Source organism: Megascapheus bottae, chromosome 31, assembly GCF_031878675.1.
Source record: "Megascapheus bottae isolate mThoBot1 chromosome 31, mThoBot2.hap1, whole genome shotgun sequence".
Lineage (NCBI taxonomy): Eukaryota > Metazoa > Chordata > Mammalia > Rodentia > Geomyidae > Megascapheus > Megascapheus bottae.
The window spans coordinates 909,233-925,597 of NC_143539.1; the positions used below are offsets into that span (position 1 = coordinate 909,233).

A 16,365-nucleotide genomic window follows, 5' to 3' on the forward strand; every position below is an offset into this window, starting at 1 on the left:
CCCCCTCCTGGGAGAGTGACTGTGTGAGCTCCCCCCTCTCCTTGCCAGGGGACTCTCTGATGCCTGCCTTGGGGTACTGTGTTTCCTGAGCTGGGTTTTCCTTTCCCAGTTGAGAGGCTGATTTTCCCTCATGACGTGTAGGAAACACACACACACACACACACACACACACACACACACACACACACACACACCTGCCCCCCCCCCAGGCTGGGGGACTGATGGAATCCTACAAGGAAAAGATATACAGAGGGGGTGTGTGTGTATGTACGCACGTGCACTGGACTCCAGCTCAGGTCATGGGTGCTGTCTCTGAGCTTTTTCACTCAAGACTGGCGCTCTGCCTCGTGGGCTACAGCTCCACTTCCAGCTTTTTGGTGGTTAAAGAAGAGTCTTGCGGACTCGGCGGCCTGGCTTCCACCCAGCCTGGGATCTCAGCCTCCTGGGTAGCTGGGATGGCAGGTGTGAGTCCCTGGCACCTGTCAATCCTGGTTTCTAACCTGAGCCCTCTGCTTCCAAGAAGGAGGCCTCGTAGAGGAAAGGACCTGCTGGCACCCGAGTCAGGACATGGGGTGCAGAGGACCCCCAAAGAAATCCTGCATGCTGACTCCAGGCAGGGGAGCGAGGCCAGGAAGTCCTCCCAGATGTGCCCACTAGGTGAGGTCCTGGAGGGTGAACAGGAGTGGCAAGGTAAAGAACAACATTCTGAGAGTTGGGATATCCTGAAGGGTTGTCGCAGCGGCCACCTGAGCACCTACTGTGTGCTGAGCAGCGCAGAGGCGGGAGGGTAAGGAGGGCTGGCTCTGGAGGAGAGGACCCGGGGGAGGGGGCAGGGCTGCAGGGGTGCGGCTGGGGGGGAGGGAGACACGCGGGGGACCCTCGGGTGCGTGGCCAGGCTCCAGCCCGGCAGGAAGGCAGCCCAGGGCATGGGGACCCGGTGGTGTCACCACAGCTCTGGGGACAGGACCGGTTTTCCCTGGTTTCCCTCCGGAGGGTGGCCCTGAGAACCGGCCAGGCAGGAGCGGGCGGGGCGGCCTGGGGCCGGCGGAGCCTGACCTCGTGAGGGGAAGGGGACGGGCCACCCGCGGGCCTGCCCGAGCGGCCGGCGGCGGGCTTTGAGCTCGGGTGGGAGCGGCCCACGCTGGCCACGCCCACCGGTAATGTGCATGGCCCCGCCCCTGCCGCGCAGCCCCGCCCCGGCCCCGCCCCCGCCTCTGGACTGGAGCAGCTCTCTGCCCCTCAGTTTGGGCCCCTACCAGGGGCGCAGGTCTTCCTAGCTGTGACCCAGAGGGTGGGGCTGAGGCAGGGGTCCAGATCCGTCGTCCCAGCCCTCAGACAGGCAGGAAGATCTGGAGTTTGAAGCCAGCCCGGGTTACACAGTGCTTTTTATTTATTTTTTGGGTCATGGGACTTGAACTCTGGGCCTGGGGGCCATCCCTGAGGTCTTCAGCTCAAGGCTACCCCGTACCCCTTGAGCCACAGCCCCACTTTCTGTTTTTCTAGTGGTTAATTGGAAGTAAGAGTCTCCTGGTCTTTAGTGCCCAGGCTGGCTTTGAACCACAATTCTCAGATCTCAGCCTCCTGAGTAGCTAGGATGATGGGTGTGAGCCATCGCACCTGGCCTCTGGGTTACACAGTTCTGCATTCGGTGTTTGCTCTTCAGTAGCTCAAGCAACTGGCTTTCTCAGCCGGAGTGGCACCTCCAGTGCCTTTGTGTGTTGGTTATTTTCCAGGGCCTCGGTTTATGCTCAGGCTGGCTTGGCCTGTGTGCGCCTATCTGTGCTTGCTTTGGTTGTTGGGTTGATAGGCCTTAAGCCACCATGGCTGTCCACAGACACACCCATGCCAAGGTGGGGAATCAGAGCCCAGGTACCCAGGTGAATGGATACAGAGATCATCCATATACACAATGGAGTTTTATTTAGGCTGGGAAAAGAATAAAATGATGCTGTTTGCATGAACATGAATGGTATGGGAGATCAAGTTAAGTGAAAAATAGGTATATGTTTTCTCTCTCATGTGGAATCTAGACTAGTGAGGAAAGATGAGGGAGACAGAGAGGAAGAGAGGGATAGAGGGATATCTATAGCTATATCTATATCTATCTATCTATATATATAGAGAGAGAGGCAGAGACAGGCAGACACTTGGTATGAGGTACATGGAGCCACAGGGTGAGCAGGACAACCCTCTCAGCACCTGGGACAGCACCCAGTGCTTATCAGGAATTTGTAAATATCAACACTGGATAAGGGTGCTCAGAGACATTCCAACCAGGCAGGGAGTGTCTGGGAATGGGGTAGGAGGCCTCTGAGGGGGGAGGGAATTGGCACTCATTGTCCTCTTTATCTCAATCTGAGCAGCTAAGGATTACCAAGGCCTGGCAAGGTTTGAGTTTGTTACTTTTTTTTTTTTTTTTTGGGTCATGGGTCTTGAACGCTGAGCCTGGGGCTGTCCCCGAGCTCTTCAGCTCAAGGCTACCACCCTACCCCTTGAGCCACAGCCCCACTTCCCATTTTCTAGTGGTTAACTGGAGATAAAGAGTCTCCAGGACTCTGGCGCCTGTCTGGCTTTGAGTCTCACTCCTCAGCTCCAAGCTAGGGTGAAAGGCACGAGCCACCACCTGGCTCTTTTTTTGGGGGGAGGAGGCAGTTCTGGGGCTTGAATTCAAGGCCTGAACTTCTTTTGCTCAGTTAGCACTCTATCACTTGAGCCACTGCACCACTTTGGGCGCAGTGTATGTGGTACTGAGGAATGGAACCCAGAGCTTCATGCCTGCTAGGCAAGCGCTCTACCATTGAGCCACGTTCCCAGCCCCTTTATTTGCTTTTAAATTTGATTCTGGGTGAGGTTGATTTAGTGCTCAGAGCATCTCACCTCGAGGGAGCCCAGCCTGTGAAGAAACTTCCTATGTTTATTTTTGTCCAAACAACCAGCCACACCCCCTCCTCCCACATAGATGCTTAGCCCTGGCCCACCTGCCGGGGTTTGGCCAGCAGATGGATGAATGGATGTGAGGAGCTCGGTATTAACTGTCACACCCACCTTAGGGAGTTCCCTGGCCTTGCCAACCCTGGGAATCACTAGAGATTTCCACCCTGCCCACCTGCTAGCTGAGATCTTATCAGTCTTAATGAGCACGCTCGCTGGACAGCCAGCCTGGGATAGACCTGTTTACACACATCTTCCTTCCTTCCCTCCTTCCTTCTCCCCTCCTCCCTACCTTTCTGGTTGGGGATGGAACCCAGTGTATGTTTCCCCACATTGTTCTGTGTTACAGGGTTTAACTTGGGTTCTCATGTTAGTTGAACAGGACTTCTTACTGAGACACACCTCTTGCTAGTTATTATTATTACTATTATTATTATAGGCCAAAGGCCCAGCCCAAGTTATTTTTGATGGAAGGTCTCACTTCAGGACAGACCCAGGCACAGTCCACCAGTGGCTAGTACAGGTAACAGGCAAACACCATCATATACAGTTTGTTTTTGTTTTTTCCAGTCCTGGGGCTTGAACTCAAGAGCCTGGGCACTGTCCTTGGGCACTGTCCTTGGACACTTTTTGCTCAAGGTTAAGGCCCTGCCTCTTGAGCCTCAGCACCACTTCAGGTTTTTCCTATGTATGTGGTACTGAAGAATCGAACCCCGGTCTTTGTGCATGCTAAGCGAGCACTCTACCAATAGGCCAAACTCCCAGCCCCTAGGCTATTATTATTATTATTATTATTATTATTTTGCCAGTCCTGGGCTTGAGCTCAGGGCCTGAGCACTGTCCTTGGACTTTCTCAAGGCTAGAGCTCTACCACTTGAGCCTCAGCACCACTTCTGGCTTTTTTCTACGTATGTGGTACAGAGGAATCGAACCCGGGTCTTCATGCATGCTAGGCAAGCGCTCTACCACTAGGCCACACTCCCGGCCCCTAGGCTATATTATTTTTAAAGTGTGAATTCATATTCTTTGTCCTTCAGATCCAGTTCAAATTTCAGCCCTCCCCCCTGAGACCCCGGGGTCCGCCCCCCTCCCCCCTCAGACCCCGGGGCCCGCCCCCTCCCCCCTCAGACCCCGGGATCCACCCCCCTCCCCCCTGGGACCCCGGGGTCCGCCCCCCTCCCCCCTGAGACCCCGGGATCCGCCCCCCTCCCCCCTCAGACCCCGGGGTCCGCCCCCTCCCCCCTCAATCCCCGGAATCCACCCCCCTCCCCCCTCGGACCCGGGGTCCGCTCCCCTCCCCCCTCGGACCCCGGGGTCCGCGTCCCAGCTCCCCCTCGGATCTGGGAGTCCTGGCCCTGGCCTGCTCCGTGATTCTCTTCATCCCGGCCCGAGGCTGGGCCGGGCTCGCCGGCTCCCGCCCCCGTTTGGGGATCCGCAGGGTCTAGCCGCGCGGCCCGGCGTCTCGGGGATCCGCCTGCCTCCGCCTCCCGCGAGGGCGAGTGCGGCGAGCGCCAGCCTGCCCGGCCCGGGCGGAGGCGGCCGGGCTCCAGCCGAGCCGACACCCGGCAGCTGCGGACCCCGACGGCCGCCGCCCCGACCGCCCGCGCGTGACGTCATCCCGAGCGCGCCCTGCCCGGGAGGCCCGGAACTACACTTCCCAGCATCCTATGCGCCGGGGACCGCCCCTAGAGGGAGCGTCACCCTGACCGCGCCGCCCCCCGCGGGCCAGGCCCCGCCCCCAGCGCGCCAGGCCCCGCCTCCTGCCGCCGGGTTCCGGAAGCCCGCGTGGAGTCGCCGCGCCCGCCGCGCGGTGCTCGGGGGTCGCAGGCGGCGTCTCCTCCTCAGAGGCCCCGGCGGGCCGACCGCGCACCTCCGGGATGAACCGCTTCCTGCTGCCCGCGTCCGCGCTGGGCGCGGCGGTGGGTGGCGTCGTGCTGTTCAAGTGAGCACGGGAGCGGCCGCCGGGCCTCGCCGCCCGGGCCCCGGCGCCCCCGCCAGCCGCGGGCCGGACGGGGCCGGGCCGGGCCTGAGTCCCGCGGGGCCCCGGGGGCGGGGGCGGGGGCGGTCCTGGGGCCCGAACTCGGGGCCTGGCGCCGGCGAGCTCTGCGCTCTCGCCCCGGCTCCCTTCGGGACCCCGGGTCGTCAACGAATTCACCTAGCAAATGTGTGGTGAATATTCTCGGCAAGGAAGCAGACAGACGGTATGCAGACGAATACGGCTGCCCTGCCCTGGCTCTGAACCCTCATCGCTGGCGGTCCCGAGATGAGAGAAACGGCCTGGCCCCCCTTCGCGGGGGATGGCAGAAGTCAAGCAGCTTTCATGTGCACAGAGACCCAGCCCTGGGGCCCTTGCCTCCTAGGGAAGACGGGGCAGTGACTTCTCTCCCCTCCTAACCTTCGTGTGTGTGTGTGTGTGTGTGTGTGTGTGTGTGTGTGTGTGTGTGTGTGTGTGTGTGTGTGTGTACGTGTGTGTGTGTGTGAATGTGATAGTACTAGGGTTTGAACTCACGGTCTTTGGCTTGCTAAGGAAGCAGTAGTAGGAAGATTGTGGTTTAAGGGTAAAAAAAAAAAGTGAGACTGTACCTCAATAATAAAGATGACCTTGTGCCCAGCTACTCAGGAGGCAGAGGTTGGAGAATCATAGCCTGAGGCCAGGAACAAGTATGAGACCCTATCTGAAAAACAACCTAGAACAGACACACTGAAATGCGTGCGGGTGATGGGCTTGCTTAAGGAGCAAGAGGTCCTGAGTTCAAAGCCCAGTACTGTGGGGGAAGAAGGGGGAACCCAAAACAAAGCAAACAACATCAAAGCTTACTGTGCTGTCTGTCTCCTTCAGGGACTATGTCACAGGCGGGCTTTGCCCCAGCAAGGCCACCATATCTGGGAAAACCGTCATTGTGACAGGGGCCAACACAGGCATTGGAAAACAGACTGCCTTGGAACTGGCTAGGAGAGGTAAAATCCCACCCTCTCTGTGGGGCTATGTGTGAGGCTTGCACATCAGCGTAGGAACATCTGGGCCTGTGTGTCGGGAATCTGGGAAGGGATGTTTGCAGTTCTACCTTTTTTGTTTTGTTTTTTAATTTTTGAACAGTATTAGAGTTTGAACTCAAGGCTGTGCACTTGCTAGGCAGATGCTCTACTGCTTGAGCTTCCCTGCCAGCCCCCCCTTTGCTTTTTGTGTGTATGTGTGTGGGGGTGGGTGTCATGGGGCTTGAACTCGTCCTGGGCACTGTCCCTGAGCCCTTCAGCTCAAGGCTACCACCCTACCCTTGAGCCACAGCCCCACTTCTTGTTTTCTAGAGATTAATTGGAGATAAGAGTCTCAGGTCCTTTAGTGCCTGGGCTGGCTTTGAACCTTGATCCTCAGATCTCAGCCTCCTGAGTAGCTCGGATTATAGGTGTGAGCCACCACTCCCAGCTCCCTTTTGCTTTTGTTATTTGGTTAGTTAGTTAGTTGGTAGTGGGACTTGAATTCTGGGCCTGGGTGAAGTTCCAGAGCTCTTCAGCTCAAGGTTAGCGCTCTACCACTTGAACAACAGTGCCACTTTCAGTTTTCTGGTGATTAATTGGAGATGAGAGTCCCATGGATTTTTGTGCCTGGGCTGGCTTTGAACTGCAATCCTCAGATCTCAGCCTCCTGAGTCGCTAGGATGACAGGCGTTGCTTTTGTTATATTTATGTAAGGCCTCCCTCTCTCTGGGTCTGGTCAGCTTGGACTGCAGTCCTCCTGTTTATACATCTGGCGTTGTTGGGATGGTAGAACTGTGTAGCTCCAACCCCGCTCTGCACTGATGTCTTATGAACTTTCTTCTGGGCTGGCCTCAAATTGCAAACCTCCAAATCTCAGCCTCCCAAGGAGCTGGAATGACATGGCTCCTGGCTCTGATTGTTCCTCTTCGTGTTTCTCTGTCCCCGGTTTCCAGGAGGCAAGATCATTTTGGCCTGCCGTGACCTGGGCAAGTGTGAGGCAGCAGCCAGGGACATTCGTGGGGAGACCCTCAACCATCGTGTGAGCGCCCGATACCTCGACCTGGCTTCCCTTAGGTCCATCCGAGAGTTTGCGATGAAGGTCATTGAAGGTGGGTGAATGGCGCTGGCTTGGTGGGCTGAGGTCTGGATGGCCAGTACTTAGGCCAGGCCTTCTTCCTAGACGCTGGCCTCGCTGTGTCTAGCACTGCGTGCACTGGCCACCCCTGCCCCTGGCTCTCCTGGCAGTGCCTGTCACCGGAGGGTTCTTGAGTGTGTCTTGGCCATGCTGGCTGGAATGTCTACTCTAGGGAGGCAGGCCCTCAACTGCCTGTCTACACTGTAAACTCAGTGCTGGTAACAGGTGCTTAGAAAATACCCGTTCCATGAATAATAAGTACACATTTCTACTAAGACTAGTGCTATTACCTTTTTCACAAAGAGGGAAACTAGTCACAGGAAAGCTGTGTGACCTGACCTGAGTTGTAGTTTAGAGTAGAGCCAAGATTTGAACCCTTGCCTGGCCAGCTCCAGAGCTTGTGACCTTGACTGGCCAAAGTGAAGGTGGCAGTGATCCCTGGGTGTCTAGTAGGGGTCTGTGGGGTCAGTTTTGCTCCCCTAAAAAGAAATATTGAGACCTTGACCCCAAGGGGATCTTTTTTGGAGGCAGGACTAAAAAAAAAAATGTAATTAAGTTAAAGTTGGGCACCAGGATGGGCGCAGCCCATCATCTCCTCATTGAAAGGAAGTGGGGAGCTGTGGCAGATTTCGTGGAGGGAGAAGACAATCACCGGAGCCCTGAGACCAAGCTGGTGCCCAGCAGGAACCAGTCGGGCCACACCTTGACGGAGTTTCCCCGCCCCTGCCCTATCCTCCACGCACTTCCTCTTGGTCCTGTATGTGGGTGGGGCCTCTCTTCTAGGGGACGGGGGAGTCCTGATAGGATTAGCTGGGCGGTCAGGGCCTCTGTCCTCACCGTCTTCCAGAGGAGGAGCGTGTGGACATTCTCATTAACAACGCCGCCGTGATGCGCTGCCCACACTGGACCACCGAGGACGGCTTCGAGATGCAGTTTGGTGTCAACCATCTCGGTGAGTTCTGGGCCTAGGACTGAGAGGCCCTGGTTGGCCTGGGCTGAGGCTGGCTCCACCGGCTCGGGCCCTGTGGGTGAGCTGGCAGCTCAGGAGGAGGGGGGCCCTCGTCTGGGCACCAAAGCCGGTGGGTGCTCACATGACTTAGGTGAGAGCATTTGCATAGAGCGGGACACGCCTGGCAGGCCTCTGGAACCCCGCAGGGGCCTGAGTGTGGTGAGAGCTGGCCTGCTCTTGCGCCTTACCCGTGCAGGCCTTTACTTAATGTTTCCAAGGCGAGGTGAATCTGAGATGGGCAGTCAGTCTCCAGATGCAGAGGTTGGGCTGAACTGTGTGCTGAAAGTGAGTTTTTAGGCCTTCTGGTGGACTCGGAGAAGCAGCCTGCCTGCATGTTACTGGGGCAGGGGGCAGGAGAACTGAATGGGGCTTGGTTGTGCAGGTCACTTTCTCCTAACCAACCTGCTGACGGAGAAGCTGAGGGCCTCGGCCCCCTCCCGCATCATCAACCTCTCCTCCCTGGCCCACGTCGCCGGGCACATAGACTTTGATGACCTGAATTGGCAGAAGAGGAAATATAACACCAAAGAAGCTTACTGCCAGAGCAAGCTGGCTGTGGTCCTCTTCACCAAGGAGCTGAGCCGGCGGCTGCAAGGTGCGTGCAGTGCCCGTCTCGCTGGCCTTCCTCCTCCTGGGACCTCTCTTCTGGGACCCTGGGCTGCTAAGACAGGCAGTAGCTCCAGATGGTGTGGTCAAAGGGATGGCTCTCACATCACACGCCTTTCCTGTGCCCCAGGCAGGCATCACTAATCACACCACACGCCCTCCTGTGTGTCCCAGGCAGGCATCACTAATCACACCATATGTCCACTTCTGTGCCTGAGGCAGGCATCACTAATTAATTATCGTTTTAATGATTGGCCTTCACTAGGCCTCTCATGGACTGGCTTCTGAGTCTCTGGTGTCCTATGCCAGTGGCCCTCTCCTGGGAGAGATTTTGGTCCCTAGGGCTCACGCTCCAATGTCTGCGGACATGATTATGAGAGCTGGATGTGGGAGAGGATGCTCCTGTGACTAGCATGAATCGGGGTGTGCAGCTGAGCGTTCTGTCTTGCACCGGTCTGCAGTGTCCAGGGCAGCCGTGCTGGGTGGGGCTGCAGTCCAGCCCAGCTGTCTCATAAGAGGAAGCCACTGGACACGGGTTCCAGAAGGAAGGAAGGCACAGATGCGGGTGTGGGTGACGGCGTAGCACAGGGAAGACCCCGGAGCCTCCCCAGGGTGGGCCTGCCATCCGCTCGCCTTTCAGCCCCCACTCTGTATTTCCCCAGGTACCGGTGTGACTGCCAATGCCCTGCACCCTGGTGTGGCCAGGACAGAGCTGGGCCGACACACAGGCCTGCACAAGTCTGCCTTCTCCAGCTCCATGCTTGGTGAGTCCCTGCACAGTCCCCTCAGCCCCTGCGCTCAGCCGGGGCCCAGGACCCACCCTCACCACCCTGAGAGACCGTCCTTGTCCCCTCCCCTGGGAGTCCTCCTGTCACAGGGTGTCCACGGTCACTCCCCTGGCCCCAGACTTGCTCTGTATGCTCGTCTGTTTATTTACCGAGTCAGGCTCGCCACAGAGCCCAGGCTGGCCTGGAACTTGCAGTCCTCCATCTCCCACCTCCTGAGTGCCCAGGCCTTCCCTATTTGGAGCCTCAGTTTCCTCATCTGCACAGCCAGGACCAGAAGAGGACCCAGCTGACAGGCTCAGTCAGATGGGACTCTCCTGTGGCCGATGGGCCTCCAGGCCCGGGCCTCGAGGGTAGAGCTTGTGTGCACTCGGTGCCCGTGTGCTGGTACAGGGCCTTTCTTCTGGCTGCTGTTCAAGAGCCCCCAACTGGCGGCGCAGCCCAGCACGTATCTGGCCGTGGCAGAGGAGCTGGAGGGCGTTTCTGGGAAATATTTCGATGGGTTCAGAGAGAAGGCGCCAGCCCCTGAGGCCGAAGATGACGAAGTGGCTCGGCGGCTTTGGGCTGAAAGTGCCCGCTTGGTGGGCTTGGATGTGTCCCTTGGGTCCCCCGTGAGGGGACAGGTCCTGTCCAGGTAACGGTGCCTCTGCCCCAGGCCAGGCTGGCAGCAGTGCCGCTGTCTTCCTCCCGGGGGCGCTGCTGGCCAAGCGCTTGAGGCCTGGTGAGAAGCAGGCCACCGCCCGCTCGTCCTCCGGGCAATGTCGGCTCTCCTTCAGGGCTGCAGGGGCCTGGACTGCAGGTGGACACCCGCTGGCTGGTGTGAGGCCTGTTGCCCGCGGGTGCGTGGGCCATCTGGAGGGGAGGAAGCCCCTCGCGGGTGGGGTCAGGGGTGCCCCAGGGGTGGACCTTCCTGAGGGGCCTCTGAACTGCCTGGACCTGGGCTCTGCAGAAGGTGCTCCGTGAACTTGCTGTGTGCTGGGTAAAGGGTGCTTGTCCCTGTGTGTTGGTGCCCAGACCTGCTGTCGCGCCCCGGGGGACAGGGTGACCTGGCCTGGTAGCACACCACACGGCCCAGGGCCTGGGAGGCAGCCATCGCCACTTCCCTCCGCTCCCCTCCGGTTCCTGTGGACGCTTTAATCTCAACTCAGTTTTTAGCAATAAAAGCCCCACATGCCTTTGAGTCCTGAGTGTTACTTTTTTTCTGCACGAGTGGAGGAGGGACAGCTGTGGGCTCTTTCAGAAACTGTCACGGGCGGGGTGGGGAGGGGGCTGGGAAGGTGGCCTGGTGGTAGAGCGCTCGCCTAGCATGCACGAAGCCCTGGGCCCCATTCCTTGCTACCATGTACGCAGAAAGAGCTGGAAGTGGCGCTGTGGCTCAAGCGATAGCATGCTAGCCTTGAGAAAGCCCAAGGACAGCACCCAGGCCCTGAGTTCAAGCCCCAGGAAACAAAACAAACCCCACTGTCACTTTATGTGCTCCCCCAGCGCGGCTCAGATGGGGGTTCCCAGCAGGGCCAGGAGGCACCCAGTGTCCCCACATTCTTGTCAACGTTCATTTTCCAATTTGAAACGTGACCACAGCCATTCTGCGAGGCGTGGAGGGAGGGCTCGTTTCCCTTGTGGCTGTGGGGAGTCTGTAGGGGGACAGGACAGCAGGCTGCCCAGAGGAGATAAGTGGCACCCCTTGGGGTCTCTGTGCATGTCTTCCTGCCCAGGGGACAGGCTCAGCGTGATTAGTCTCAGGAAAAGCCAGTGGAGGAAGGAGGGCAGTCTCCCCCCCCACCGCATCCTGCCCTCCTCTCCAGGCCCCCACTCTCCCTGCCTCCTTCGCCGCAGTGCTCAGGACAGGCCGAGCAGCCATGTTCCCAGCTCCAGCAGCCCTCCTCTGCCTTGGTAAGTTCCCGGACACGCTGCAGGCTGGGCCCGTGTGCCCCACCAAGGGTTGAAAAGATGGCTTCCATGGTAAGTTCAGGCGAAGCAGGGACGGTGGAGACCTGGTCGTGTTTTGTGTGCGAAATATGGGGCCCAAGGCGATGGTATGTGGCGTTTGATTTTTTTTTTTTGCCAGTCCTGGGCCTTGAACTCAGGGCTTGAGTGCTCTCCTTGGGCTTTCTCAAGGCTAGAGCTCTACCACTTGGGCCACAGCACCACTTCTATGTACATGGTACCGAGGAAGGGAACCCGGGCCTTGGTGCATGCCAGGCGAGCACTCTGCCACTAGGTCAGGCTCCCGGTCCCAGGTAGTGTGTCTTTGGCTGTTCTGTCTTGTCATTCATGGCCCTTGCGCAGGCTTGCACAGGTTGGGTGACCCCACAATGCCTGTGGAGAGGGGTCGGGGCCAAGCCAGTGTCTCCTCACCTCGCCCGTTCTCCTCTTCCCTCAGTACTGTGCCTCCAGCATCCGACCGAGACACAGAGTGGTGAGTTTTCCTCCCCGGCCCCCGGTGGGAGGTAGGACCCCAGGAGAGGCCTCCGTGGTTGAGGGGTGACCTCTGTCTGCATGTGCCTTCCAGGCCCGCTCCCCACGCCTGTCTTGCGGGCCTTGCCCAGCTCATTGGTGCCCCTGGGCAGCTTGGTGACCATCCAGTGCCAGGGCCCTCCACGCGTGGACTTGTACCGCCTGGAGAAACTGGGGACTACGATGTATCAGGACCAGGACTCGCTCTCCATCCCCATCATGAAGGAAAGGCACGCGGGACGCTACCGCTGCTCCTACCAGAACGGCAGCATCTGGTCCCCGCCCAGCGCCATGCTGGAGCTGATTGCCACGGGTGACTGCAGGGAGGGCACAGCCTGGCTGTGGAGGGTGCAGCTCTGCCTCCCGGGCCAGGCTTCGCTTCCCTTCCCAGCTGCCACTGTCATCGCCGTGCTCCCCCGTGCTGGGCACTGTGCTAAACACTTGACATGTCTCCTCTCGGCCAGCCATCCCCCTTTGTCAGCTGCCAGGTAGAGGGGGAGCTGGGGGCTGTGGCTCACACCCGCAATCCTAGCTACTCAGGAGGCTGAGATCTGAGGATTGCGGTTCAAAGCCAGCCTGGGCACTGAAGTCCATGAGACTCTTACCTCCAGTGAACCAGCAAAAACAGTTGAAGTGGAGCTGTGGCTCAAGGGGTAGAGCACTAGTCTTGTGCAAAATGGCTCAGGGACAGCGCCCAGGCCCTGAGCTCAAACACTAGGACCGGCAAACAAGCCAAACCCAACAGTCTCAGTCCCTGGCTGGGAGCCCGGCCCCGCCCCCTCAGCCACTCTGGGGGTGGGGGTGGTGATCCCGGAGGGAGGGGTGACTTGGTGGTGGGGGTTCTGGAAGGGAGGGGAAGCCGGAAAATTCCTGAACTGGGCAGTGAGGTAAGGGGCATCTCCACCCTTCTCTTCCCCAGGCGTTTACACCAAGCCCCCCTCACTGTCGGCTCATCCGGGGCCCTGGGTGTCCGCAGGAGGGAATGTGGTCCTGCAGTGCCAGGCGCAATACAGCTTTGACCAATTCGCACTATCCAAGGAGGGGGACTCGGGGCCCTACGAGGTGACCATGAGATCGGACGAGGCCGACTTCCCCATCACAGCCGCCACCGCAGCCCACAGCGGGGCCTACCGCTGCTACGGCTTCTTCAGCAATAAGCCGTACGGGTGGTCATCTCCCAGCCAGCCCCTGACCCTCACCGTCACAGGTGAGGGCCGCAGACCCTGCCTCAGCACCCCAGAGAGCCACAACTGTGGAAGTCGGATCACACCGAAGTAAAATCTGGGTCTTTCCCCAGTCTTCCTGCCCCCCTGTTAATGCGTTGGATGGGCTGATTGATTTTTCCAGTTCTGTTGCTTGAGCTTTCTCTACCACTTGAGCCAAGCTCCACTTCCCATTTTTCTAGAGGTTAATTGAAGATAAGAGGCTCAGGTCCTTTTGTGCCTGGGCTGGCTTTGAACCTTGATCCTCAGATCTCAACCTTCTGAGTAGCTCGGATTACAGGCGTGAGCCGCCGGCCTGGCTCTTTTTTATTTATTTATTTTTATTCCCCACGTTCTCTTATTTCAAGGCTTTCCATGCCATGGAGTTTCTCCATACCCATTCTTTCTATGAGGAACCTGAGTCAGGAATCTGGAATGTTGGATGGTTTTTCCAGGTCCCACAGCCAGCAGAACTCACACTGCTTTCTTATCTTGACTTTTCAGGACCCCCCTTGACCCCAGGGCAGCTGCCCATTCAACCCCGGCTCTTCACCACCGGTGAGTTTAGGATGTGTGCACCTCCGAGCCCAGAACACAGAATCCTTCTCTCTCCTGTCTGCCTACATTTCTTGAACACTTAACATTTTCAAACGTCCGTAACAGCATTCCAATCTCCCCAGAGGAGAGAACTCTGTGTCCACAACTCACAACTGCTCTAATGTCCAGACACGGAGAGATGGAGGCTTAGTCTCGGGTCCTTTTGAATTTGTCTCACGACGGGCAGTAGTCTATCAGAGAAAGAAGGTTTAGGGAGCCCAGATATCAGGAGGGACTGGACAGTAGAAATTTTTGGAAAGAACTGACAATACTTCTTTAATAATCACAGAAGCCACCAGGAACTCAATTATCTCACCCATGACAGAAGCCTCCACAACTGGTAAGTGACTGGATGCTTAAAGTGTGGCAGAAAGGCGTGTGCTGGTAGGGCTGTGTGCTTTTATTTTTTTGCCAGTCCTGGCTTGAACTCAGGGCCTGAGCACTGTCCTTGGGCTTTCTCAAGGCTAGAGCTCAATCGTTTGAGCCACGGCACCATCTCTGGATTTTTTTCTATGTCTGTGGTACCGAGGAATCAAACCGGGTCTTCAGGCCACACTCCCGGCCCATAGGTTGTGTGGTTTTAGTCCCCTCCATGGGGCCTCTAGCCCTGTCCCAGGATGCTGGCTCTGAAGGTAGAGGCTGAGCAGGAGGTGGGACTGAAGCCAGTGCACAGGGGGATTCTGGGTAGGGTGGTCATTTCCAAGATGGCAGATGGCAAGGTCTGATGGAAGACCTTCGTCCATCCCTGCACATTGCCTCTGGAGGAAGCGCCAGCTCTCCCTGCACGCGTGTAGTCCCGTTTCTGTGTGGAGCCTCGGCTAGCCCTGCAAGATGGAGCCCTGAGGCTGGCTTCCATTTGTCTACTAGGTCCCACTGCCCTGGGCGCCTTTCGGTTCCTGACCTCAGAAGGTTCTTTCCTCTCCTAGTTCCCAGAGTCTTCTGTGTTCCCTCAGAATGGAGACTGGCCTGTGTGCCACCTGCCTGTACCCAACACATGACACTCAGTGGGGCCCGGCCACTCAGAGCCTCTCAAGACTCCTGGCTCCCCAGGCTTCCACTCTTGTCATTCCTTCCATGTCCTGTGTCTTCTGTCCCCTAAGACAGGGTCAGACCTAAGCACCCGACTCTGTAGCCACACTGTCCTCCGCAGCCCTGGCGTGCCGCCTGCAGGCACGAGTGTTCACTTCCGGAAAGGAGGAGAGTGCTTCCGGGAGCTCACACCTCATCTTTTTGGATTCCTAGAGATGCCTACAGATCTCGCTGTATCTCCTGAAGACTCCAGCCCTCCACGCGGTAAGGGCTTCCCCTCTCGGCCTCCATGTCTACTCAGGGCAGAGTCCTTTTCTGGTACCAGGCCAGGAGCTCTGTCTTCTGGGGTTCCGGTAGTCATGACGTTAGAAGGGGAGGCAGAAGAGTCCAAAATTAGGCCAGGAATGTGGCTTAGTGGTAGAGTACTCGCCTAGCATGCATGAAGCCCTCAGTGCCACATACACAGAGAAAGCCAGAAGTGGTGCTGTGGCTCAAGTGGTAGAGCACCAGCCTTGAGCAAAAGAAGCTCAGTGATGGTGTCCAGGCCCTGAGTTCAAGCCCCAGGACTGGCAAAAAAGAGTCCAAAATTGGGCAAGGATAGGGTAGGTAAGCCAGGACTTCCCAAGAGTCACAGGAAGACAGTCTCTCTCCCCAAGGCCGAGGGGGCCTGGGAGGTGGGGTGCTGAGAAGGGGCTGGCCCAGTGCTGGCCTTGGTAGGGGAGGCAGGGCCCTCCAGGAAGGAGATAGGCCTCTCAGCTCAGGAGGCTTCTCCAGCGGTGAGAAGCCAGATGTGGCCCGGCAAGGCCTTTGCCAGCCCTCTGCTCCCGCCCCTCCTTCTGCCAGGTCCCGCCCAGCAGGGCTATGCGGAGGGGAACCTGCTCCGGATAGGTTTTGGCGTGGTGATTCTGGTGCTCCTGGCAGGGTTTCTGGCAGAAGACTGGTACAGCCGGAAGAAACCCCTGCCCCACAGAGTCAGAGCTGTGCAGAGACCCCTCCCATCACTCCCGAAGACCCCCAGACCCCACGGCTGTCAGGACGGGGAGGGGTCACGTGTCCAGAAACAGAGATACCACCAGTAGAGTGCAGGAATTATCAGAACCACGAGGGGCCATGGGGGGGGTGGGAGGTGGCATGAAGAGTGGGCGTGAGTGGAGGTAAAGGGCTTCAGGGTAAGGAGGCCGGCAGGGCCCTTCCTCAGTGTCCCCTGACTGTCTAAGGGAGGCCCCCTTTGAGTTAAAAATTAAGGGGATGGGCTGGGATTTTGGCCTAGTGGTAGAGTGCTTACCTGGCATGCATGAAGACGGGTTTGATTCCTCAGTTTCACATACACAGGAAAAGCCAGAAATGGTGCTGTGGCTCAAGTGGCTCAAGTAGCCTTGAGAAAGCTCAAGGACAGTGCCCAGGCCCTGAGTTCAAGCCCCAGGACTGGCAAAAAAAAAAAAAAAAAGAAGCAATAATAGGATCCAAAATTGAGTTGGGGGGGTGCAGCTATGTAAAGCACTTGTCCAGCGTGTAGGAGACCCTGGATTCAATACCCAGAGCTGAAAGAAAAGGTTCTAAATATTGTGAGTTTGTAGAAGGATTTGGTTGAGGGTTGGGCAGGTAGTTATTTATGTAGGTCCAAAGATAACCGGAATT

At 57.8% G+C, this 16,365-nt stretch overlaps 2 protein-coding genes across 2 annotated transcripts; both read left to right on the top strand.

Moving 5' to 3' along the window:
- The first annotated feature begins 4,704 nt into the window (after positions 1-4,704).
- On the top strand, positions 4,705-10,328 carry Rdh13 (retinol dehydrogenase 13). The gene is made up of 7 exons (XM_090322960.1): positions 4,705-4,873; positions 5,771-5,889; positions 6,861-7,016; positions 7,890-7,994; positions 8,434-8,646; positions 9,320-9,421; positions 9,836-10,328. Exons 1-7 carry the CDS (start codon positions 4,809-4,811, stop codon positions 10,078-10,080), a joined length of 1,005 nt encoding a protein of 334 aa, XP_090179086.1. The 5' UTR covers positions 4,705-4,808; the 3' UTR covers positions 10,081-10,328.
- A 695-nt stretch (positions 10,329-11,023) lies between these two features.
- Gp6 (glycoprotein VI platelet) lies at positions 11,024-15,839 on the top strand. Its single transcript, XM_090322988.1, has 8 exons — positions 11,024-11,335; positions 11,826-11,861; positions 11,955-12,212; positions 12,819-13,106; positions 13,606-13,659; positions 13,988-14,038; positions 14,803-14,991; positions 15,571-15,839. Exons 1-8 carry the CDS (start codon positions 11,302-11,304, stop codon positions 15,804-15,806), a joined length of 1,146 nt encoding a protein of 381 aa, XP_090179114.1. The 5' UTR covers positions 11,024-11,301; the 3' UTR covers positions 15,807-15,839.
- The last annotated feature ends 526 nt before the right edge of the window (positions 15,840-16,365 follow it).